Source organism: Phoenix dactylifera, chromosome 2, assembly GCF_009389715.1.
Source record: "Phoenix dactylifera cultivar Barhee BC4 chromosome 2, palm_55x_up_171113_PBpolish2nd_filt_p, whole genome shotgun sequence".
Lineage (NCBI taxonomy): Eukaryota > Viridiplantae > Streptophyta > Magnoliopsida > Arecales > Arecaceae > Phoenix > Phoenix dactylifera.
Window position 1 is genome coordinate 22,861,607 of NC_052393.1, and position 24,436 is coordinate 22,886,042.

At 39.1% G+C, this 24,436-nt stretch overlaps 1 protein-coding gene across 3 annotated transcripts in view; it reads left to right on the forward strand.

Moving 5' to 3' along the window:
* The first annotated feature begins 2,787 nt into the window (after nucleotides 1–2,787).
* Nucleotides 2,788–24,436, forward strand: part of LOC103719139 (ADP-ribosylation factor GTPase-activating protein AGD2-like) — a 45,678-nt gene continuing 24,029 nt past the window's right edge. The window contains exons 1-15 of one of the 3 annotated variants that reach the window (XM_008808241.4): nucleotides 2,788–2,977; nucleotides 4,203–4,279; nucleotides 4,877–4,977; nucleotides 6,511–6,581; nucleotides 7,969–8,031; nucleotides 14,266–14,310; nucleotides 15,212–15,277; nucleotides 15,377–15,424; nucleotides 15,513–15,608; nucleotides 15,703–15,744; nucleotides 15,838–16,053; nucleotides 16,711–16,842; nucleotides 17,723–17,941; nucleotides 18,108–18,194; nucleotides 18,779–19,033. In XM_008808241.4, the coding sequence (XP_008806463.4) occupies nucleotides 2,930–2,977; nucleotides 4,203–4,279; nucleotides 4,877–4,977; nucleotides 6,511–6,581; nucleotides 7,969–8,031; nucleotides 14,266–14,310; nucleotides 15,212–15,277; nucleotides 15,377–15,424; nucleotides 15,513–15,608; nucleotides 15,703–15,744; nucleotides 15,838–16,053; nucleotides 16,711–16,842; nucleotides 17,723–17,941; nucleotides 18,108–18,194; nucleotides 18,779–19,033 (1,566 nt within the window). In that variant the 5' untranslated portion in view covers nucleotides 2,788–2,929. Of the gene's footprint in view, nucleotides 2,978–4,202; nucleotides 4,280–4,876; nucleotides 4,978–6,392; nucleotides 6,419–6,510; nucleotides 6,582–7,968; nucleotides 8,032–14,265; nucleotides 14,311–15,211; nucleotides 15,278–15,376; nucleotides 15,425–15,512; nucleotides 15,609–15,702; nucleotides 15,745–15,837; nucleotides 16,054–16,710; nucleotides 16,843–17,722; nucleotides 17,942–18,107; nucleotides 18,195–18,778; nucleotides 19,034–24,436 lie in introns of those variants that run through there. The other 2 variants (XM_039123687.1, XM_039123686.1) reach the window with 2 other exon arrangements.

Sequence of the window (24,436 nt, forward strand, 5' to 3'; positions counted from 1 at the left end):
TATTTGCTTATTAAGAAGCTTTCCTTGTAACTTTTTCCAAACTATTTTCTTACTTGATTCAATCCCCTGATTGAATCAAGGGTTGTAAGGTTTGTTGGTGAGCTAAGGTTAAAACCAACGGTGTAAGGGTTCGATTTTGATCCCGGAAAAACAATCGAGTGGTTCTAGTCGGTGAGCCTGTAAAAACCGACCGAGTTCGTTTTGATCTCGTAAAACAACAAGTTGGGTTGTGAACTTGTAAAACAACCGGCTGTAATCCGAGGGATTATAGTGAACTCCTAAGTATAGCTTGGGGAGTGGACGTAGGAGCAGGGGTTAGCTCCGAACCACTATAAATTGTTTTGTGTTTGTGTTGGTTGCTGCACTCTCTCTTACACTCTCTCTAATCTTTCACTGCATATAGTTACTTAACCGGAATACTTGCAATAGAATTGGATATTAACCAAACGTAGTTTTTAATTGGTCGAAATTTAAATCATAACCCAATTCACCCCCCCCCCCCCTCTCGGGTTGTCTTCTTGGGCAACAAGCCTTATTCTTGGTGTAAAGCAGAGAGGATGTTTTGGGTTATGAATGATAACATCTAAGTTACTTGAACGGGACATTTTTTTTCATTGTAATACTTGTATATGTTTTCTTAAAAAATTACATATTCTTTCAACTTTATGTGTAACTTGTTGGGGGAAAAAAATGAATCACCCCGAAATACGTGAGAGCATTGCCAGCATGTGACTGAAGGCGCCCGACCCGAAGGCGCCCGATCTGAAGGCGCCCGACCTGAAGGCGCCCAATCGAAAGCCCGGCCTCACTATCCACCCGCTATGGTCACATCCTTCTGCAGCTCGGCCAGGGACCATACCCTACAACAATTAAGGCGCATGGCCTCCGCAGATCTCCGATTCACTTCATAATCAATACGCATGATCTCCGTCGATCTCCGGCTCACTCAACAATCAATACACGCGCTATCTACGGATCTCAAGCCCTCCACGGCAAACAGTTGACCCACTCAACTATGTTCGATCAGCCACGACGACTCACTGGCTCCGGCCGGATCTTCCACGGCAACGCATTAATTCACACGATCGTGCATTAATTCATACGATCATGCTCAATCATGATGGTAACCCGTTCACCCTATCACATCACAGGTACACCTGTACCCCTCTATAAAAGAAAAACCCCTCCCTCTTAGAGGGAACCCTGAAACACAAAAACTCTAAAATATCTTTTCTCCCTCTACACCTTAGCCCCCTCTGACTTAAGCATCGGAGGGCCGGCACCGGAAACCCCGGCCACCGGCTTTTTGCAGGTCTTTTGGAGGACGCCGCCCACCGACGAACCACCATCCGCCGTCTCCTGCTGGAGCTCTTTCCTTCTCAGCCACTGGTCATCCCCGGGTCCAAATTCCAGCAACAGTTAACTCATTGCCTATAGCGGTATCATATTGTATAATATATTTATATCTATGTAAACTTTGGCTTGAGTCATGATGCAAATGAAACCATTTGAGTTTCTATATAGTGCTAACATTGCATTAGAACCCCAAGTTCTAGTTGCTTAAGAATATAGTCTTAATATAGCTGAGTAGAACAACCTCGATTTGATTTTGAGAGGCATTGCCTCTCAATTTTCAGAATAAAATATTATGATTTTGTAAGCATAGAATTGAACAGCCCAAAAGCCCGAGTTACTCTCTAGAGTTTGAATCCTCTCCATTATAATAGAAATATGAGAACTTATATTTTACATAGCATACACCACATAGCCATGCTACTAATCATAGTTGCATATTCTTTTAAACCTGATTCATCAAGCGCTCATCAAGCGCAAGTTTCTCATATAAATAGTAGAAATTTCCTTGCATTATTCGATGGCGGCTAACTCAGGGCTTTAGGATTCTACAAAAATAGAAAATGGAAGGAAATAGCAGAAGGGATGGGTGACAATGGAGATCAATAAAACCATGCTTTGGAATGACCTCGTTATCCCTGCCGTCACCCCCTCTTTTTTTTTTTTTTTTTTTTTTGCTAAATAAAAGGGTGGGGGGGACAAGCCCACCCCCGCGTAGCAGCCTCCACTGGGCCCCACTCCGCCAGGAGAATGTTCGATGCGGGCAGAAATGACCGTGTGTTGGGCACCCTGGCCGGTTTTACTTATACCCTCTCCACCCGTGGGCTCGGCTCGGTTACCCCTCTGGGCTCCGGCACGAATACCACGTGTGAGTACGTCACACCTGGCACCACAAAGGCTACCAGCAGAGCGATACGCCCTTGTAGACCCCGTGTCCGAGTAGGGAGCATCCAATCTCCATAATTTAATCGACGCCCGTGCGTTTCGAATTTGGAACCACTTGGTTGAAAGTAAGACCACGCTCCCACTCGGCTACCACCTCAATAGTGTGATCCCCCTCCTTTGGTTGCACGAACAATCCTTACTTTTAAATCTCTGCTTTGTTCATAATTTTCATTTCGTACAATAGACACGTGTCAGACATCCATGTGCTTGACACCATCTTCAGCTACTCGGAGCTCAACGCCTGATCTTCTCCCATATTTAGACCGGATATCCAAATCGCCCCCTTTTTTTTTTTTGGTACAAATCCAAATCGCCCCTTAAAAGTCGCTGACAGCCTGACAACCTCTCTACCCAACCTCGAAAGCCCACCATCTCAAGCCACGTGTTGGTGACGAACATGTTCCGAGCCTGAACACTGTCACCCTCCAGATAAACGTCTGATCCCCATCAGACGGTTAGCCTTCTCCCCAAAGGTCCAAGGGAAACAGAACAGAACGGCGTGGGGGATGGCCATCGTGCCCCTGCCGAGTTCGTCGATCTCCCGATTGTATTTCCACGCCCTCCTCCCCTGATACCGAGAACTCTTCTTTTGTGGCGACCAGCTAGCGATCGAGCGAGCGAGCGAGAAGCCATGGCGGCCTTCGCGAAGCTCGAAGACTCCCCAATGTTCAGGACGCAGGTGCGTCTCTCTCTCTCTCTGAAAGATCCTGAGCTGAGATCTCATCAGGGTTTGTTTTCTGGATGACTTTGACCGATCTGGCCCGTAAAGATCGGAGCTTTCGATGTGGGGACGCATTTTGGTTGTTTTCCATCTCGATGGAAACAAAAAATTATTGGAATTTGTTGTAACTCGGAGAGAAATTAATAGATTTTAAGGAGGTTTCGGTTTGGATTATCATTTCCTCTTCATGAAACAACCGGGTATTTCTTTTTCTTCAACTGTGATATCTCTCCTTTTCTCCCCCTCAGAGCGAGTTATAATTCTATCTTGTTTGCTGCCGCATAACCTCTCGATAAACTCGCCGTTCTCATTTAATAAGTTTGTTTTTTTAATGGAATTGTTTAGTCTTTCACTGACACTCTTTAATTTTAAGGTCATTCATAGGCAGCTGAAAAGTGTCCACCTAAAACTGTGAAGTTTCTTCCTGAAGATGAACTCATTGTTGACAGCAACTGTTAGCACAGTTAGTTGGCACCTCTTTTTTTGAGAATGCAGTTGGTTGGCACCTCACTCCTAAGAGCTTTCCCCTAGAAGGTACAGTTAGATGTTGCATGACGATGTGTTCGTACAGCAATCATCTAGCGGCTCTGCTTCATGAGAACAGTAGTGTTGCTGCCTGAAGGGAAACTCTTTTTATGTTGCAGGATCATTCATAGATTTTGGTACTTGAAGAATAATTAATATGAACAGGAATGTCATAGGAATAAGACCAACTGAATTATCAGTTGAAATTAGAGCAGTCAAACTCGATCCTGTAATTCATTGCGATGTGTTATTACTTATTGAGCTTTTATTTAATAGCACAAGCTGAACTTGATTATTCAATTTTTTTTTCTCTCTGAGATACTCTTTCAAAGGCCCTCTGAGGTTTGCCATGTGTATCCTCTTCAGTTTTAAGGTGTTATCTTGGTTTTATACTGGGTTGCTTCAAGCATATCTTTTCTCAGGTGAAAACTAAACTTTGTTGTTCAATAAGGATTGTTGACATTTCTGGTTGGTGAACATTGATTACTCCTCCACCATCTTCCTTCTTTCTCTTCTGCCGGCCTTTTAGAGCCACGAAAATAATCTCAGCTGCAGCTTAGTTTTCCCCTTTTCTTTTAATTTTATAGTAGGATACTTAAGGTTGCCTTATTTTCTTTAAGCAAACTGAAAATTCTCTTTTCATTCTGTTGCTATGAAGATTTATTCTTTGGAACAATCAGCTGATGAATTGAAAGATCGCTGCCAAAAGCTTCACAAAGGATGTAAGAGATTTATGTGAGTATGCTCTATTCTTCTGAAAATTTAACAAGCTGAACTGCATATTTTGTGGCAAATACTTATTTCTTTATATATAGATGCCTGATTTACCTATTGATTTTTAGAATTTGTCATCTTAGTTGGACTTCTTTCTATTGATAGCTGGACGTGTATTCCACAGGTCTGCATGTCTGCATTTCTGCCGAAGTTACTGTTTGCTAAATGAACTCATGAATGTATTAGAAAATCCTTTTCTGCATGTATTAAAATGCATGCCTCTCTCCACTCTTGTGTTGTTAGTCATTTGCCCCATTAGTTTCATTCTGGGAGATCACCTGCATGCTCTTGATGGTACTCACATAGGAAAATTGACTATTTACATGTTCTGATTTTAAGGGCATTATAATTATGTGTGTCGACCTATTTGTCCTTCTGTATGCTTTAGCATTATATCATACTTTTGTTGGGTTGGGGTGTGGGTGTATGTTGACACTGATGAAGGTTTATTGGATGAATCCAGGATGACTATCTGTTTTATGAATATGTTTGTTCATGTATGTACGTGGCACTGCATTTGCGGTAGTCTTTTTAATGATTTAGTTTCTTATATTTCAGAACATCACTCGGTGAAGCATATGATGGAGACCTTGCCTTTGCAGATTCCTTGGAAGCATTTGGGGCTGGACAAGATGACCCTACTAGTGTAGCCATAGGAGGTTGTATCAGCCGCATTCATTTGTTTTTATTACTCTACATTGATGTGGACCTAGTTTTTTTTTTTTTTCCTTTCATAGTTATCAAATTTGGAAAGGATTAATCCGAATATGTTTGGCTTATCTATTTTCATTTGGATATCTTACATTTTTGACATTCTTGCTTGCGGTACCAATATCAAAAAACACATATGTATGGAGAAAGTGACTAGGGTGGTGTATGGAACCTAATTTGCAGTTATAAGCATATCATAGGTGATTTCCTATGTTGATTGCCTTTTCTCGAATAAAAAATTCTAAAAATTGAAAGCTGTGATAAATCCTAAAGCCTTAGAAATGAATGAGATAACATGAAGAATGAGTTACAAATAATATTACGATTGTGATAACATAGAGCATTAAAACAATAAATCAACTAGGAAGCAGCAATGCTTCATATTGCATGCAGTGTCTATATGGGATGTGTATTAGATACTGATACTTGTTAGATGCTTCTAGGGTATGTTTTTGATATTTATGTTAAATATCTTATTTTTCAAAATTGTAAGAAAACCATCCCGGATACTTCCCGATTGCACTTGAGATACTTCATCGATACCTCTAGGAATGAAAGGAGGTCCGGAGGATGACTTTTCTTCCTTTCTTTTTTTCTTTATGAATACTAACCTTTTAATAGTGAATGGCTAATTTTTGGAGTTTGTGATGTTGTTATTATAGTTAGAGTATGGAGTGGGCTTTGTGATTTTGAATGATGATTAAAAGATAGGTTTGTGGAAGATGATCTATTGTATAAAGTGTGCACTATATATATTTTTTATAGCCCACTATCCTTTATGGATGCATTTTTTTTTTTTAAGTTCATTGTTGTATCCTAGTTGTATTTATCTATCTATTCAAGATTCACTGAATTTGCATATCCATATTGTGTAGTGTCCTTTTTCCTTATCTTTTTCCATTCTTCATAATAAATCAGCCATTGCATAATTTGAACCTCTTTGCCAAACGAGATGTCTCCAATTTTGAAACACATTGACTTGGAAACTATATGCTTAGCTAAGTCACTTAGATTAGGTTCTCTGCTCCTGTTTATGCTGGCAAATCACACAATCAAGATCTCTCAATATTTGAAACATATGTACATGGAAACTATGTGCTTAGCTAACTCAGATTAGATTCTCCGCTCTTGTTTATGCTAACTATATCATATAATTATATATAATTCTATATAATTATAAATAATATTAAAAGTTGTTTTCTTTTCTTTTTTTGTTTCTGTTTGTTTTAAGTTATGGGAAGATTTTGTTGTTACTTTTCTCTCCTCATTATGCTTATTAAGTTTGGATTAACTAACATAGTTAGAATTTGCTTCTTAGTCTATGCAATGTAATGGCAGGTGTCTACTCATGACATAGAAACGTCGGTTAGAATTCTTAGTCTATGCAATGTAATCTTTTGGAGATCCCAATGAAATATTCTCATTTTTTTCTTAATACATATTCTTGTTTTCCTGAAGTTGGTGTGACTGTGTTGTAACAGGACCAGTAATGTCCAAGTTTACTACTGCTTTTAAGGAACTTGGTACTTATAAAGAACTTCTTCGCTCTCAAGTAATTTTTCTTTACTAAATTCTTTTCTTTCTTAGTTTTGTCTGATTACTTGCAAATCACTTATATTCATGAGGCATCTATGGTCATGCACACAGTCTACTGTACTTCCCGACATTGGGTGTATTGTAGCATACTGGAAGAAAATTGGTATGAAACTTAACTTTAAGTCGTTACAAGTCCCGTACTGCCCCATACCGAGGCGTACCATATTGTAATAAGGCATACCGACTTGTACCGAGATGCGTACTAGTCCGTACCAATGTGTACCGATCTGTATCGAGGCGTCCTAAGATAAAAGTTGAGAAAAATAGTTAGAGAACTATTTTGGTACAGGAGTGCATGTATTGTATCGAAGCAAACCAAACCGATAAGGTACCAATATGGTATCTGGTATCGAGATTGCGGCTTGGGTCATGCAATCATGGTTCACCATATCGTCTGAATCGGGCAGTACGGGGCATACCATAACGATTTGGTATCGATATCCGGTATAGGTGGTGTATCGATACTCGGTACGCGAAAAGACTCTGTACTATACCATATTGACAGTGCTAGTGTGGCACTGGTATGGAGTCCGGTGCCGAGACGACGAACCTTGCATGCAATAGATATGATAGCTACTGGAGGTTATCTTTGCATGAATTCCAAATATATCATCATCATTATTTATCTCTGTGCGTATTTGTATGTATGAATATGCATATATAATTTCCTTGACATAATAATAGAATTTCATATTATTTTTCCCTTAATTTACTCATAAGCTTTGTAATTAAGGAAGAGCTAGTCATTTCTCTTTTTCTAATCTTTGGCACTGCCAACTGAAAAGTATTAGAAAAAAAGAAAGAAAATGTGGCAATTCTCTACCATCTCTGTAATTAAGTATTTAAATTGCCATCAAATTTGTTCCAGGATATATTGAAAAAATTGGAACCTGTCTAGATCTTCTGGCTTTAATCTAGTTTCTGCTAAGAGATCTCCAAACTGACCTAGATATTATCACATTTTCGTATTTTGGCTCCAGTTATATATGTTTACTAGAAATGAATACTGAATAGCTTTTCAGATTAGTGCATAACCATACCTATGGTTTCAACATATTTCAAGGGAAACTAAATTAGTAGCATGTTGTTTGTTGGCCACGTACTTTTATGTAGTTAATCTGCGGATCTGATGTCTCAGAGACGGTGACTGATTATAATGCAAATATGATGCGTGTTTCTCTTATTTGGCTTAAAAGAATTATCCAACACGAGAAATGCATGCACTTATTCCTCAGATGTTCTTCCTGATTTGATGATTCTGTTGCCCATACTTTCGGTTTTTTGGTAGTCTTATTTTGTAATTATGATCAGTTCAGAACAATTTTGCTTCATTCCTGAAACAGGTGGAACATATACTGAGTGACCGTCTAATGCAATTCATGAGTGTGGATCTGCAAAATGTGAAGGTAAAACTTTATGGGTTATGATCAAGTTCCAATAGACTAAAGACGATTTATAGTCTGTCATTAATTTGAACAGTTTTAGCACAGGCAGTTGGTTAATCTTTCCTTGATAGAAAGCAAGCACCTCAATCTCTTGTTTAAATTTTGCTATGATTGTTCAATGATAACAATTAAATCAATGTATTATCTCTGTTGCTCAGGATGACATCATTTTTCTCTTTAGTTCGTCCAAAGGGGATCCAACTGATTAGCCAGTTGCGACCCACTAATTATGACTTTAGGGCCTACAATAGCCTATGAGGTCGACTATTGATTGGGAGGTCTAGATCAATGTACAAACAGAGTGGCTGTTTGAAAGAATAAGCAAAATGTTTTTTTTTTTTTTTTTTGCCCTAAAGAATAAAAAAGAAAAATGGTACTTAGTTCTTATTTAAATCATTTGGAGTCTGTAGTTGCCCTCCATCTTAGCCTTGATAAAATAGAAAAGGACACATAAGCCAAAGCAGTTAACAAGGATGACATTAAGGACTAAGGATAATATTGCATACAAGGGCACATTGTTATAGGGAAGCTAATGTTGAAGAAGTAAAACAAGCGAGAGGGATACTAGATGCTCTCTAAACAATATAAACCCTTAGATTTGTGATTGGTTACTCTCTAACCAATACAAGATGATAAACAAGATGATAAACAATGGTTGTATCCATAAAGCTGATTGGCATGTGAAACATTTAGAAGGATTATTTGGTCAAGAAAGTCATCTGATGGGGCAATGAGCAAGACAGATGATCTAAAAGACATGAAAAAAATAGTATCAACCACATTTTGGTACCATGAGATCTTAAAAATTTGTTGGATCCAAGATATGCCGTCTTTGTACTGGGCCCATATCGATGCTACCTTATTACTATGTCAGTACGCCTGGTATGAAGGTCTGTTCGCTGTACCGAGTATCGGTATGCCCTATACCGCATACCGATACCAAACTGGTATGGTATGATACGCTCCGTACCGTCCGATTCGGCACGCTCCGTACCGTCCGATTCGGCACGCTCCGTACCGTCCGATTCGGTATGCTCATGGTATGGCATACCTTGATTGGATCTATTGGAGTATTTTGGCAAGTCAGGGCAATGGTTAGCTGTAACAAAAGTGGGAGATCTCTTTATGCTGCTTGGATATGGCAAAAAAGTTTAGAGGGCTCTAGGCCATTGGATGGTTTCTTTAGTTTCTTTTGATGCTAGGTGACCAGCTGTTTTGAGATGTGGAGAAAGCCCTAAAGCTTAAAGCTAGAAGGAAAGATGAATGAACATAATCTTAAAATCATGTAGAGGAGAAGCATGGATGTTTGACTATGAAGGCAGAATTCCTTGGCAACAAGCTCAAATATAAAAATCTAGTGCAACCTATCATCATCCATCAAACATAATAACGGCACTCATAAGATAAAAATGTCCACAAGCACATAACATCAATCATAGATAAGGATGTCCATAATAAGATCATATCAACTATAGAAGAAAGATGTCTACAATCATATAACATAATTCACTTCTCTTTTCTCTTCTTCTCTCCCATTCTCCATTTGGCTAGGACAAGAAATAACAAGACGGAATCGTGTTTTGAAAAACTTGTTGGACTAGTTCTGCTAGGCTGGTCCAATTGGAAATAGGTCCAGTGTTCCATGGAATAAATCATTCAGTTTGAACTAGTAACTTAGCAACCACTAAAGCGGCTTTCTTCCTAATATTTTGGTTGTGCTATATACCGTTTCTACTATGGTCTCTTATGCCAGTATTTTGCCCCGGATCGATTGCCCGGTGGCACGGATCGGTCCAGGCCTGCGCTGTGTCGTGGCCGGTTTGTACCGACGTAGTAGACGAGGTGGGGGGAGAGGGCGAACGAGAGAGAGGAAAGAGAGAGAAGGGGGAGAGCGGGAGGGAGAGAGGAGGGTAGCGGAGACCGATGGAGGGCTGTTGGAGGCTGGCGACTCGGGCAGGAGGCGGAGAAAAGCTCCATGGCTAGAAAACAGGTTGGGTCTCCTGTTTTGTTCGAAATAGGGGTCCGGCCTTTTTTTATTTCATGATTTTTAAGTGAAGTCGGCAAGCGATTTATTGACTTTACTTAAAAATTGTGAAATTAAAAAAAGGTCGGGTCTCCTGTTTCGTTCCTTGTTTCTCGGCCGCAGAGCCCGGAGAAGCATCCTCCACCTCTCTCTCTCTTCCTTCTTCTCTCTCTCCCTCCTTCTCTCGCTTGCTCTCTTTTTCTCTCTTTCCTTCTCCTTCACTCTCTCCGGCAACGGGTTTCATTTCCATTGCCGAAATCATCCCGATTTGCCACTGGGATAGCTCGATATGATTGGAATCGCCTGGTTCGGGATGGTTCTGCTGACCTTAGTTTCTATGATACCTATCATTGTGTTTCCAGTTGAAACTGCTATGGCATCTGATGTTTAAAACATGGCATAACAAAGAATGCTTTGAATTCTTTGCTTGCCCTTTCTAGTAGCTTCACATGGTGTATAGAACAAGCAAAAGACTTGGGCAATGCACACGAGAATAAAAATAGAACAAAATTAAAATTGAAGGAAACATTAGAGTCTTTAAAATTAAGTTGTAAAATTGGACTTTTCATTTGATTAATTAAACGAAAGAATAAAAGCATGATGTGAACAATACATAGCTTACTCTGTCTTGTAAATATACATATTGCTATACATAATAGCAAGGTTTTAAATGCTAGCAGGACAGCAGGTTGACCCACTATACCAAGAGTTGGGACAAGCACCATCCCGAGATCTCGAGATGGGAGGAGTAAGGACATGGACCAGGACGGAACTGGAAATAGACCATCCTGAGTGTCAAGATGCAGAGTGTACCATTCCATGGAAAAGCTAGGACGACCCTATTCCATAGTAGTTAAAATCTTGCATAATAGATTAAAAATTTGTGTCTTTTGGCAATATAATTCATAATAAAAGAAAGAAAATAATAAAGATAAAAAAGGTAAACAATTTGATTTTAATCGCACTTTTTTTAATAAACATGTGGAGTACCAGCTTCTCACATTTACATTCTATTAATCTTATATTAAATTAAATTCTTTCCCCTCCTAGCATAGCATCTCATCATTGACCCCTTACCACACCTCGCCTCTCTTGTTGCATTCCTTAGAAGCTGAAATTTCTTGTAGCCCTCTTCTTTGGTAAAGATGTCTTGAAAATTACTTTCCAAACATTATAACTAAAATGTTTCATCTTCATTAACACTAAAAAATAATTGCATTAGGATAAAAGGAATTATGTAACATCTAACAGTTTTTGAAGAAGTTAGGTAAGAAAAGGAAAGACGGGAACAATTAGGTTTGAACTAGTTAGAAATATTTAACAATTCAAGTAGCTCGCTTAATTGATTATAGCGTTGACCTGACTTATACCAACTTGCAACTTGAGTTTAGACCTATTTCTCAAGTGGGGGTCCTAAACTAAGACCTTGGCTGGAGTTGATGAGGATGTTGGTGAGAATTTAACGAGCCTTGGCTCTAATGAGAGAAGGAAGGTGTGAAGGATGAAAATGGGTTTTAGGGTTCACTCTGTTGAAGATTATGGTAAGGGGCTGGAGGAGGATGGAGGCGAGGATGCCGTTGAGGATTTAACAAGTCTCAACTCTAGTGGAAGAAGGAAGGAGCGAATGAAAAGGCTTAGGGTTCACTCTAGTTAGAGAAGGGGCGAATATACAGAAGTGGAATAGTGAGAAAGGGTAAGGGTTAAGGCTGAACCACTGAAGAGCATATATATATATATAGAGGTTAGTCAGGTTAGTTTGAGTTAGTTTTTTATAAACTCAAATCGAAATTGAACCAACTTTTTTGGTTTGAAAAATTTGAAGCTGGAACTGAACGTAATATAAAAAAAATTGATTTAAACCAGACCAAGGTATGCGGAACTGAGTGAACCAACGTATCGGAGGGGATCGGTACTGGGTCGGTATTGGTTACCGAACCGGCCAATTGAAAAAAATTCCGCGACGCGCTCGCGGACGCATTTTTTTGTGGCATTAAATGCCCACGTGGGGCGTGCAGTTCCCTGTGCATGGAATCGCTCGCACCTGGGGCATGCAGTTCCCTGTGCGTGGAATCGCGCGCAGGTGCGAGCGATTTCCTATTGCGCCCGTGCAGGCGGGCTGCCCCGTGTGCGGGCGCGCTGCCCCATGCACGGACACCCTTTTTTTTTTCTTTTTTTTCCCCTTCCCTTCTTCCTCCTTTGCGAACTCTCTTCCTCTCCTTTCTTCCCCTCTCCTCCTCTCTTCTCCTCTCTTTTCCCCCTTCTCCCGCGAGCAAAGGAGTCGGAACTGCGAGCAAGACGGGTGATCCTCGTCGGCCGAGGCCCAGTGCGACAGGTAGGCTTCTTCTCTTCTTCTTGTTCTTCTCTTTCTCTTCTTCTTCCTCTTCTTCCTCTTCTTTCTTCCTCTTTCTTTCTCTTCTTTCCTCTTCTTCCTCTTCTTCTTCCTCGATGCCAGTACCGGGCTTGTACCGATTCGAACTGGACCAGTTCGCACCGGTACGGGCAAGGAGCCATTCGGTTCCGACCCCAACCAAATTCTATAGCTGTATCGTATCAGTGCTGGCCTGTATCGGTACGATATAGGCTGAACCGATCGGAACCGACTGGTTTGGGTCTGGTTCACTATTTGGTCAGTTTTTTGCACGCCCCTACTTAAAATTAGCCTAGCTAAAACCATCAGATGTTGATTTGGATCTAGACCTAAATGTTAGACTTAAAACCAATTTGGGCTAGATTTAGATCCCAATGTAACCACTTGGAATGAAAACAACAATTTTAGATCTTAGATGTTGTACATCAAGTACGCTTGCTAACCACGAGGAATTCGTAGACTCAAATTTGATCAATGGTCGACCTAACTTATAGCCAACCTAGACTTGAAGATAAGAGCTATATGTTGGTCATGACTTCAAATTAACACCCACCTCCAACTTGTGTCTCTAGAAGGTGAAAACATTACCTGATTAGACTTTGAATGGACTTAATTTGGCTACTCCACCCTCCCCCTCACCCCCCATCCCCAACCCCCAAAAAAGGAATGTTGACCAAAATTAGTTAGACTTAAAATATGCAATTGACCAAGCCTTAAATTGGATCTAGGTCTAATTTTAGATGCAAAACCTTGTTTTAGATGGATTGGGGTCACTACTTGCAGTCCTAGCGATAATTTTGGACTTTAGACCATGCCTAGCTAGAGTAACATGCACAGTCAAGTATAAATGGAACGAATAAACTTGAGTTTGACTAGTAATAAGTTCCACCTAGATCTTACTCAAACTTAAAATTAAGGCCCATTGGTCTATCATGAATCCCGAAATCAAGACCCAAGTCCAATCTAGTTAGGCGTATGTCTCAAAATGTGACCCAACCTGATCAAACCTAAATGGATTTGATTCTGTCAAAATGTCTAGGTATAGCACCTGAAATAAGTCGTAACAACCTTGGACCTCACCCAAAAAGCGCTAGCTAGGAGGTTTTAAATTGGGTCCTTGGCTTGACGGAAGCATCTCCTACGGACTGGTATTCTTTTGTAAGTGAGAAAGATGTAGCAGAGCATTGTGAAAGAAACTTGCCTCATCTAGAAGAGAATTTTTTTTAATTATCTAATGAGAGAGCAAAGAAACAGTTCATTTCTTCCGTTATGCAGGATTATGAAAGTCATTGGAACTTTGGAACCTTACATTTTTTGTATCAATTTTTGGAACTGCAAATATGCAATAGTCCATTGCTGGATCCAAAACAAGATATATGGTTATAATCAAGGCTAAAACACAGCAATGCCATACTGACACGGCATCAGCATAGTAGATGGAACTGACGTAGACGGCACCTAAATATACAACTATATAGGTAGTATTGCCAAATATAGCATTTCTTTGAAAGATATAACCCAAATCTCAACCACCAAAGCTTATCCCATTCATTGGTGTATGTTGTATATTGTATTGCAGCTAATGCATAAACATCATATAGCAATTGCTCTAGCACAAACATGTATTATTTTATAGTATCATTTGTGGAACAGTAGGCAAGCAGCCAGGCATGTTTTATAATATAATGAATTCATTCTAAATAATTAAATGACATTTCCATTTTCATATATGTTGGAGCTAGTATCAAGATGTGCAGTTACAAATATTTTTATCTTATGATCTAATAGTTAGTCATGAATGTAGGATTGTCGCCGACGTTTGGACAAAGCTACAGTTGGGTATGATCAGGTACTTATTTTATTTTTGTTTTAATGTTTTGCACTGCTCTTGTGTTCTGAAGTTGTCTCTGCTGGAGTGATTTATTTTGGAAAGTTGAGCAAGTTAAGCTTGCATGTTCTTCCAATTTAATGGTTCCTAAACTATTATGCACTTTAAATTCTATTGGGAAAGGTAAGTTAGCTCTTAAGCTTTCGTTAGTAACCACATAATGCTAAGTGGGTCGCATATGTGCCTGCATAATGCTAAGTAGGTTGCCTTTTGAGCCATATGCTTTATGACTGCATATGTTAACCGCATATAGGTAATGACCAAGGTATTGCATCCATGTGTGCAGCAGTATCATGTTAAAACACTGATTATGTTGTATCTCTGGGTTTTGATGGCATCAAGTTTAATATTGCAATTCCTTTAGGACTTTTTTCCACACCTTCATGGATTTCTCTAAGGTTAATTAAGTTTTCATTAAAAGTTGGATTGTATTTTGATTCATCAATCTGGGTAACTATTCACAGACTTGCTGCATTGGCATATTGTTGGTGCATCCTTTGGACAGTAAATTGGCTATATTCATTATTTTAATCGTGAAATCTTTTATTTTTGTAGTTTCTATGGATTTAAGTTGTCCTTAATATGCTTATTAAGATAGTTACAATCAAAGTCTGCCATACTGGTTTGTACCGCCTTGTATCGGGCATGCCATATTGTATCAATACTGAATCGAGACGTGGTACTGGGGGTGTATTAAGTCTCAGTATGTCAAACTGACCCCATATCAAGCATACCGATACTGTACCAGCATGTACTAGTACAGGGTCTAGTAATAAGACGGCGAACTTGGTTACAATATATTACTTAACTTTAGCCATAAACCTTGGCTTGTTGAGATGCTGAGAAAACTACATGTGAACAGGCACGCGAAAAATTTATGTCCCTAAAAAAGGGTACGCGAGCAGAAGTTGTTTCTGAACTAGAAGAGGTAATTCTTTCCTTTAGTGTTCATATGATATCTACTCTTATTGAATTCCTACTTGATCAACTGTATAGATCAAATTCTGCTCTCTGTTCAACTTGACAGGATCTGCATAACTCAAAATCTGCTTTTGAAAGATGTCGATTCAATCTAGTATGTGTTATATATTTCCTTCCTTCCTTGTCAAGCAAATTCATTATTGCATCCTTTCCAACTATGCTCCATGGTTTAAGGAATTCAGGTAAATGCACTTGCAAATATTGAAGCCAAGAAGAAATATGAATTCTTGGAATCTATAAGTGCAGTAATGGATGCTCATATGAGATATTTTAAACAGGTAGGTTCCTGAATTCCATGTCAACAATTATATTCTTTATTGGCTTTACTCATCTCTGCTTGTATTTGACAAGTTCTTCTGTTCTTGTTTTTAGGGATATGAGTTATTGAGCCAGATGGAACCATTTATTCACCAGGTAGTCCATGTAGTTAATGGGATACTTAACTGTGAATTGTGATTTCATTGAAACCTTGTTCATAGCAAAACTTCATGGTTTGTGTGAGAGCAGGTTTTGACATATGCACAACAATCAAAAGAAATGGCTAATACTGAACAAGACAAACTAGCAAAGAGAATCCAAGAATTCAGGACCCAGTCTGAACTTGCAAACCTAAGATCTTCTAGTAATGTGGATGCTTCAACTAGTGGTGATGGCATCCATGTTGTTGGAGTTAATTCGTACAAAAATATTGAAGCTATAATGCAGTCTACTGCAAAAGGACAGGTATAACTTTTGATAATCCATATTTATAATATTTCAGAGGTATTTTTGTTGTCCTATTCCTGAAGGAAGTCCCATCTTGCTTGGTGAATATTGATGTTATCAATAATTTTAGTATCTGGTTTTTGTTCTTTTACTTCCAGAATTTGACAGATTTAATTCTCATTCCTCCATAACCCTGTCTGTTAGATAAGTTCATTATGTTCTAAATCTTCCTTCTGACTTCTTTTGTTTTCCTTTTTTTTCTTTTGTGTGTGTGAATTGTATGGTTGATAATCCATGTTTATTATTTATAATACTTCGGAGGATCATTTTTGTTATTCTATTCCTGAAGGAAGTCCCATCCGGTTTGGTAAATTATCTTGTTATCAATAATTTTGGTATCTGTGTTTTGCTCTTCTACTTGCAGAATTTGAAAAATTTAATTCACATTTCCTCCCATAACCTTATCTATTGGATGTGTTCGTATTTTCTAAATCTTCCTTCTGACTTATTCTCTTTTCTTTTCTTCTTTCTTTTCTTTTCTTTTCCCTTTTTTTATGCCTGCGTGCATGTGTGTGGAGTGAGGGAGTCTGAATTCTATTGTCAAGTTTTGAGTCTGAATTCTATAGCTCAGCTATTTCTAGCAAGCACTGACAAATCCTTGTAATCTTCACTCAGGTTCAAACAATTAAGCAAGGTTATCTTCTGAAACTATCATCGAACTTGAGGGGTGACTGGAAGAGGAGGTTTTTCATACTTGATAGCCATGGAACTTTGTACTATTACAGAAATAAGCGGAGTAGACAGCCGGTATCTAGCTGCCTTCTTAATTACTGCTGTACTTTGCCTTCCTATTTAGAATTATAAAAAATCTGCCACTTTTGGTTGATTGCTGTTATCATTCTGTTACTTATTCTTCTCCTTAGATATGACTGTTCATATTAATTGCATTTTATTAGCTAATATTGAATTTCAGATTATTAGGGAAGAAGTAGGTCTTTTTCAAGTTGGAAACGAACATAGTTATAGATTTTCAAACATGGTAATCTTCTTGCGATTAGCTGGGTCCTTGAGTTTGAGAGCTACAGAGTTGGGTCCAAGAATGCCTATGCAACTTATTGTTGGACGGGAGCACCATCTCAAAGACTGATGTACAATTAGGTCTATGACAACTTGTATGTGTTAAAATACTTGTGTCATAATCATTTTTGGAATCCTCTATGTTAAATTAGTGAGACTATAAAAGATTAAGTAAAACATTGTAATGGTATTTGCATTCCAATGTGTGGCTGAATTAATAACGAAAACCTGAATGCAGTAGAAGTTGCAAACTTTCAATCTTTTGGAGCAGTGTTAGACCTGAGGCACGAAGCATTCTAGGCCTGATGTTTCTTATTATGCATATTTCTAAATATATGCTTATAGGAGGAGTATATTAAGTTATACAGGAATTATATTCTTTGGAAATTGGAACATTCTCGGAAACTGCCGTGGAGTATCAATTTCTAAATTATTGTCATTTCATTGGAATGTTTCTTCAGTAAAGTGCATCCTGATAAACTTATTCTGAATAGTTTCCTCATGTTTAGTTCTGATGGTGAGGTTCTAAACGAAAATATTTGTCAATAATGAGTAACGCATCTGCTATCATCTTTTTTAAAAGATATTTTCTTTCTTTTGATACTCTAAGCAAGGACCTCTATCGCAACAATCAACTGGTGCATCTGAAGGTACTGGTGTTTTTGGTAGATTCAGGTTTGCACACCGAAGGACATTTTCTCAGGGTGAAGATAACCTTGGGTGCCATACTGTTGATCTTCGAACTTCAACCATTAAAATCGATGCCGAGCAGACAGATTTGAGGTTTTGTTTCCGAATAATTTCACCAGTGAAGACATACACATTGCAGGTAACTTATGAATGCCCATCTGGTAGAACTTGAGTAACAGAATTCTGTCTGTACAAACTACAAAGGCATATTATCTTTTCTCTCTCTCTTCATTCGGTTATCTAGTAAAATTTTTACCTGGGTAAATTTCAAGTTTTGTTATACTGGCCATCTCTTTGTTTGACAGGCTGAAAATGCAGCAGAACAAATGGACTGGGTTGAGAAAATTACTGGAGTCATTGCATCCCTTTTAAATGGTCCTTTTCCAATGCAGGTTATCCATTAAAATCTTGAATTCATCTCTTTTATCCACCTTGTTCATGTTCCATAAAATATTCCAGTTTTCATGAATATCACTGCAAGGGGATCAGGTTGACCAGGCTCCTATAGGAAGCTGTTCAGAACTGTATCTGGTTTTGTGCTTCTAGCAGTGTACAGTAGTTAAAATACTTTTCCTGGAACATTTTGTCCCTTGAGAGTACAAATTTCTAACCTCAATCCACCTGAAGACCAAAAACATGATCAAAGCCAACAAGAGGAGTTTGAACCATTTTTTTATCTTTCCTGCCTTAAAATTGGAAACATTGACATCAAAGTCTACGGCAGTTAAAATACTTTTACTGTAACATTTTGTCCCTTGACAGTACAAATTTCTAACCTCAACCCACCTGAAGGCCAAAAATATAATCAAAGCCAACACGATGAGTTTGAAACCAGTATTTTATCTTTCCTGGCCTTAAAATTGGAAACATTCATGTCAAATCCATGTGTCTTGCTTAGCAGTATCCCAAACTGTTTAAGAATTTTGCATCCAATAAATGGAATATGCTTCTTATTATTCTCTGGTTTATATATCAGCTTTCTTCTGGAAGATCAAATATGGTCAGTCGCAGCTCTGCTGATGCAAATGGTCCTGATTCTTTATTACTAGAGGATAGAGCAGGTGCGGAAGTATACAATGATGTTTCCAGGCTTCTTAGGGGTATTCCTGGAAATGATTCTTGTGCAGAATGTGGTTCTCCTGAACCTGATTGGGCATCACTGAATCTGGGAATTCTGGTGTGCATCGAATGCTCTGGGGTTCACAGGAATCTGGGTGTTCACATATCAAAGGTATTTTAATTGGAAACACATGACCTTAGATATTGCTTCCTCATTATTGATGTCTTCAATTTCAGAGATGCAGTGTCTCAGTGATTTTAGAGATTATTGTCACTCACTTTAGTAGTAACCTCATCAAAGATGAATTTCACTGCTTATACTGTAATTTTGAAGGAATTCTAGTAACACCTAAAATATATTATAAGCAGGGACCTTTTTCTGGTTTAGACATTTTGATGTGGAAGGATTTTGTTTTGTTTCATAATGGTAAAGATTAGGGAAGCTTAGTATTTATTTCTGGATTTGTCAACATTTCCACTGATAAAGTTGTGTGAATTTTCATACTTTTGATCTCATCTATTCTATTTTGAGGCAGTTATTTTTGTCATATATTGAATCAAAGATAAGTACTCTCTTGGGTTAGGGAAGGAAAACTGTTAAAAGGAATAATAAATATCATCTTGCAACTTTGGATGTTGATGAGTAGTTCATTCGTCTTTAAATTAAATGCATAAGCATCATTTTTCCCATTAAGGATAATGGGACAAATAGTTGAACTGGAACAGGATCCACATGAAACCATATAGGAATTTGGGAAGGATATGTAGTCAGATGCTACATAACTTGCTGGATTTGTTGAAGCTTCTTAGCAAGCTGAGTGGCATTTGAGTAAGAATAGCCAAGCTCTAAGAGATTGGCTCAGTAACAAAGTTAGTTGAGGATTTGAAATGTATGCCCTACTTATTCAGCCACTTAATGTAAGCTTCATGATGCACTGAAATGCTATGAGTCATTGGCATTGGACCTAGATTAGCTTAATATTTCAATCTGCTGTTTTTTCTCATTGATTTCTGTTTTATGTTCAGTTTTAGTGAGTCAAGGGCATGTGTGTTTTGAGTTTAGAAAACTCAGAGCCATGTTAGTGGTTAGAAAGGCTGCTGATGTATCGTTGCTTAATTTATTAAGCCACATCAACCCTAAATTGAGTTGTCACATGACTATTATAGGCATTACTTTTCATGGTTATTGTAGTGTGAGTGGTATGAGTAACCAAGTCTTATGGTGTGCAGTCTAGGTATTGTATACAAGTTCTTTTTGGATTTTATTTAAGGGTCTTATGATATATATTAGCTCAGTTTCTGGATTATCAAAATAAGAGATTGTTCTTCTTGGGCAGCCTGCTGGTGCCATTTGCTCTCTCCTCTTCATTTCTCTTCTCTTGTCTATCCTTCTTTCTTACTTTTGTTTATTATATTTCTGCATGTCTTTCTTTTGTTCCTATCCCTTTATTCAGTTTCTCTGCTGATTTTTCAATTTCTGTTTGCTCTTTGCAAACTTTATTTCTGCGATTCTAATATATCCACGACATAAAAATTCCATCTGCTGGCTAGTGTTCTAACTTCTAACAGCCTCTTTTTAGTAGAGTATTTCCTGATTGCACTGAAATCAATAGTTTAACTGCAGCTTTTCTTGAAACCTGTGCTTGATATTTCTCTTGAAATCAATTGTTTCATTTATCAGGTGGTTGTTATTTTGCATCCATCATACAAAAGCAGATCTTATATTGTACATTAAGATTGCAAAACCCTTGTTCTATTTGCTGATATTTCTATACAACACTCAGTGATCTGTTTGAAACCCTAATAATCCTTTCTAGAAGGTCTCCGAACCCTCTTTCACGCAGATCTGACCTTGTGGTTGTATCACTTCATATTGACTAGGGTTTTAGTCTGTTGGGTCCTATGTTGGCATGTGTTTAATCCCACATCAATTGTGCATTGGGAAGGTCATGGGTATCAAGGTCTGAGGGATCGATATCGGGTACCGTACTAGTATTCCGGCGGGACGACCTGGTATAGGCCGTGTTGGGCCTGTACTGAGAGAGGGCACGTTGCCGGAGCTGGAGAAGGAGAAGAGAGAGAGAGCGAGTGGGGAAGGGAGGGAGAAGGAGAGGCGGCGGATGCCGGCGGAGGGCTGCGGGGGGCTAGTGGAGGCCGCGACCGATTTTTCTGTTTCAAACGAAACAGGGGTCTGGCTGCGGCTAAAAGATTTCGAAATTTTTAAGTGAAGTTGGTAAATTTTAATTTCGAAATTTTTAAGTGAAGTCGACAAATCGTTTGCCGACTTCACTTAAAAATTTTGAATTTTTTTAGCCGCGTGCGGACCCCTATTTCGTTCGAAATAGGAAAACTGGCTGCAGCCTCCGCTAGTCCCTTGCGGCCCTCCGCTGGCATCCGACGCCTCTCCTTTCTCCCTCAACTCGCTCTCTCTTTCTTTTCTCCTCTGGCTCTGGCAGCATGCCATTTTTGCAGCTCTAACCATACGGGTGAGTGTTGCCCAAGGTGACAAGCCAAGAGGGGGGGGGGGGTGAATTGGTTTCTTTTACTTTTAACTATCTTACTTGTGTTAAATGATGAGTTAGTAAACTTAAACAAATCACAATACAAACAACAAGAAGTATAGTGGTTCGGTGCTCTCCTTAGCACCTACGTCCACTCCCCAAGCGACCCCTTGGGAATTCACTATAATCCCGCGGATTACAGTTGGATTGTTTTTCGGGCTCACAATCCAAAAACCTTTACACTTTGGTTTTCCGGGTTCACCAAAAACCTATGTTTGTTTTACGGGCTCACCAACGAACCTTTGTTGGTTTTACGGGCTCACCAACGAACCTTTACAATTGGTTTTCCGGGTTCACCAATCAACCTATTCCGTTGGTTTTGCGGGCTAACCAACCAACCTTTACAAGTAGTTTAACAAATAAAGAAAGAAGATTTAAACTCCTAGATGAGCAAATAAAACAATATAATCAACAAAGAAGAGTTTAGAAAGTATTTATCGCTTGATGTGACTTTTCTCTTCTTTGTCAAGGATGCTTCACTCTTCAAGGAAGGATGGAGCTCTTGATGACTCTTTGAATCTGCTCAACCCTTTTCTTTGATTCTTGAATGAAGCACTTGGATGAAGAAGATTAGGGCACTTTCTTTTTCTTGTGTACTCTTTGATATTCTTTGGAAAGGATGTTCTATCTGATGAATAGTGCCACTTTAAATAGTCTCCTACATCCATTGGACAAGCCCCAATGGTTAGAATTCAAAAACTAGCCGTTACTCACTTTTGGAAGGACAAAAAGTACATCTGCAGAACTAGCCGTTATGCTTCTACCCGTGTTTGGGTCGGCTCAACCTGTCCTTGGGTCGACCCAACTTTCACTTGGGTCGACTCAAACATTCCTTGGGTCGACCCTCTCAGAAACACAGAAACTTGCAATTCAGCCTTCCTTCACTTGGGTCGACCCAACCTTTCTTTGGGTCGACTCAAGGTTCAGTTGGGTCGACTCAACTTCTTCTTGGGTCGACCCTAACAGGGTTTCCAGAGAACCTTTTCTGTCTTCTGTTCTGTCTTGCCTTTGGGTCGACCCACACAGGGTTTGGGTCGACTAAAGCTTGGGTCGACTCAACTATATCTTGGGTCGACCCTCTCAGTAAATCCAGAGAACCATTTTCTGAGTTGTTTGAGGATCTTGATGTTTGGGTCGACTCATGCTTTCCTTGGGTCGACCCAACTCACTGTTCATCTGTGCCATTTTTGCAGAAGTGTGCCAAATGCTTTCTTGATGTGCCGGGGTCGACCCAATCATCCTTTGGGTCGACTCAATCCACACTTTACTGCATCTCAAGGTTAGATTCATTCAAATAAACAATGAAATGTATCTATATCAATTTATACAAATATACTGAGAGTAATAGACTTATAAATGAAGTATCGATTTAACTTATAACATACTCTAGATAATTGCTTGTTAATCATCAAAATAACACTATCATCCTCAATCTCCCCCTTTTTGATGATTACAAAATAAAGAGTATGAGCCTATTGATACTTATCTTAAAATCAGTTTTTGAAAGGGCTTAACTTGCTGAATTTCAGCTTTTCATATATAAGAGTGAAGTCTCCCCCTATATCATTCAAATGTTGCCAATTTGACTTTTTGAATTGCTCCCCCTTTCATTTATAATTCATTAAAGATGAAACTCCAAAAATTTGAGATAAAACATGAGTTTCAGGTTATGTATCGAGGTGTGAAAGGTGCGTGCCAAATTCTGAAATTCTATGTGCCAAATTCTGAAATTTGATAGAAATTTTTGACTTGATCATTTTCATTGTTGCAAATTGCTCCCCCTTGGATGTATATGCTTTCCTATATGATTTTCAATTTGTTTTACAAGTTATTTCGTTATTTCTCCTTCTTTCTTTACTTCTCCTCTTATCACTCTACCTTTACTTCTCCCCCTATTACTCTTTCTTTACTTCTCCCCCTTTTTGTTATCATCAAACAGATGCATGGGAAAAGACATAATAAATAACAAAAATTCAAACTTCATTGATCAAAATAGGAACATTTTAGTACATTCATGCCCAAAAACAAAAACAAATACAATGTTCCTTAATCAAAGTTTAAAGATACATGATAAAAGCAAAATACATATGAGACTAGATATCTAGCCTAGGCTCTAAACAGAAATGCTAATATCAGCCTAGGGATTATCTAATGGCTGGGATCTAGTCCTCATCCTCCTAGTGTACGTGGCGAGGGGAGGTCGAGCCTGGTGAGACTGTGTCTGGCGTGGAGCACGACGAGCTGGATGACTCTGTGCCGAAATCTCTGACTCAGCAGCCTGTGGCACAGATGGTCCATGGGTCTCTCTCTCTCCGGAGTGCTCTTATCTGCTGCCTCAGATCACTGATCTCAGCAGACATGATGTCCAGTCGGCTCGTCAGCCCATCAGTAATAGTCCTCGCCTGAGCTGACATACTATCTAATCTGCTCGTCAGCCCGTCAGTGATAATCCTCGCCTGAGCTGACATGATCTCAGTCATCCTACTCCAGAACTCATCTGTATCTCTCGGAGGAACAGATGACGATGGTCCAGCCTCTGAAGGTGTAGTAGGATGATCCATATGCTCCTCATCCTCAGGGATAGGGTCTCCATGATCTGGTGCATCACCCTCTGGTGCCTCACCCTGAATCCCTGCTCCAGTATTAATCCACTGCCCGTTCACTTTCTCATATCCCATGCGTATAAGTGTCCGTGCAGTGTATGTGTCAGTATGAAGCAGACTCCTGGATGCCTCCCCCTCGACAGATATACCGTGCTGTCGAAAAATCAACGTGAGTATCAGACCATAAGGTAGTGATACTCTGGAGTTGCAGATCACTTTCCTCATCCGCTTCAGTATCATGGCCGGGAGATTCAGGGGAATACCCTGAATAATATACTCCATCCCTACTAGATCTCGCTCTGTGATGAGATCGAATCTCCCGCTCTTCGGAAATAAAATCCTATTTATAATGCTGAGCAGTAATCTCATTTTAGCAGAAAGAGAGCTAGCTATTACCTTCTCCGAAAAGTC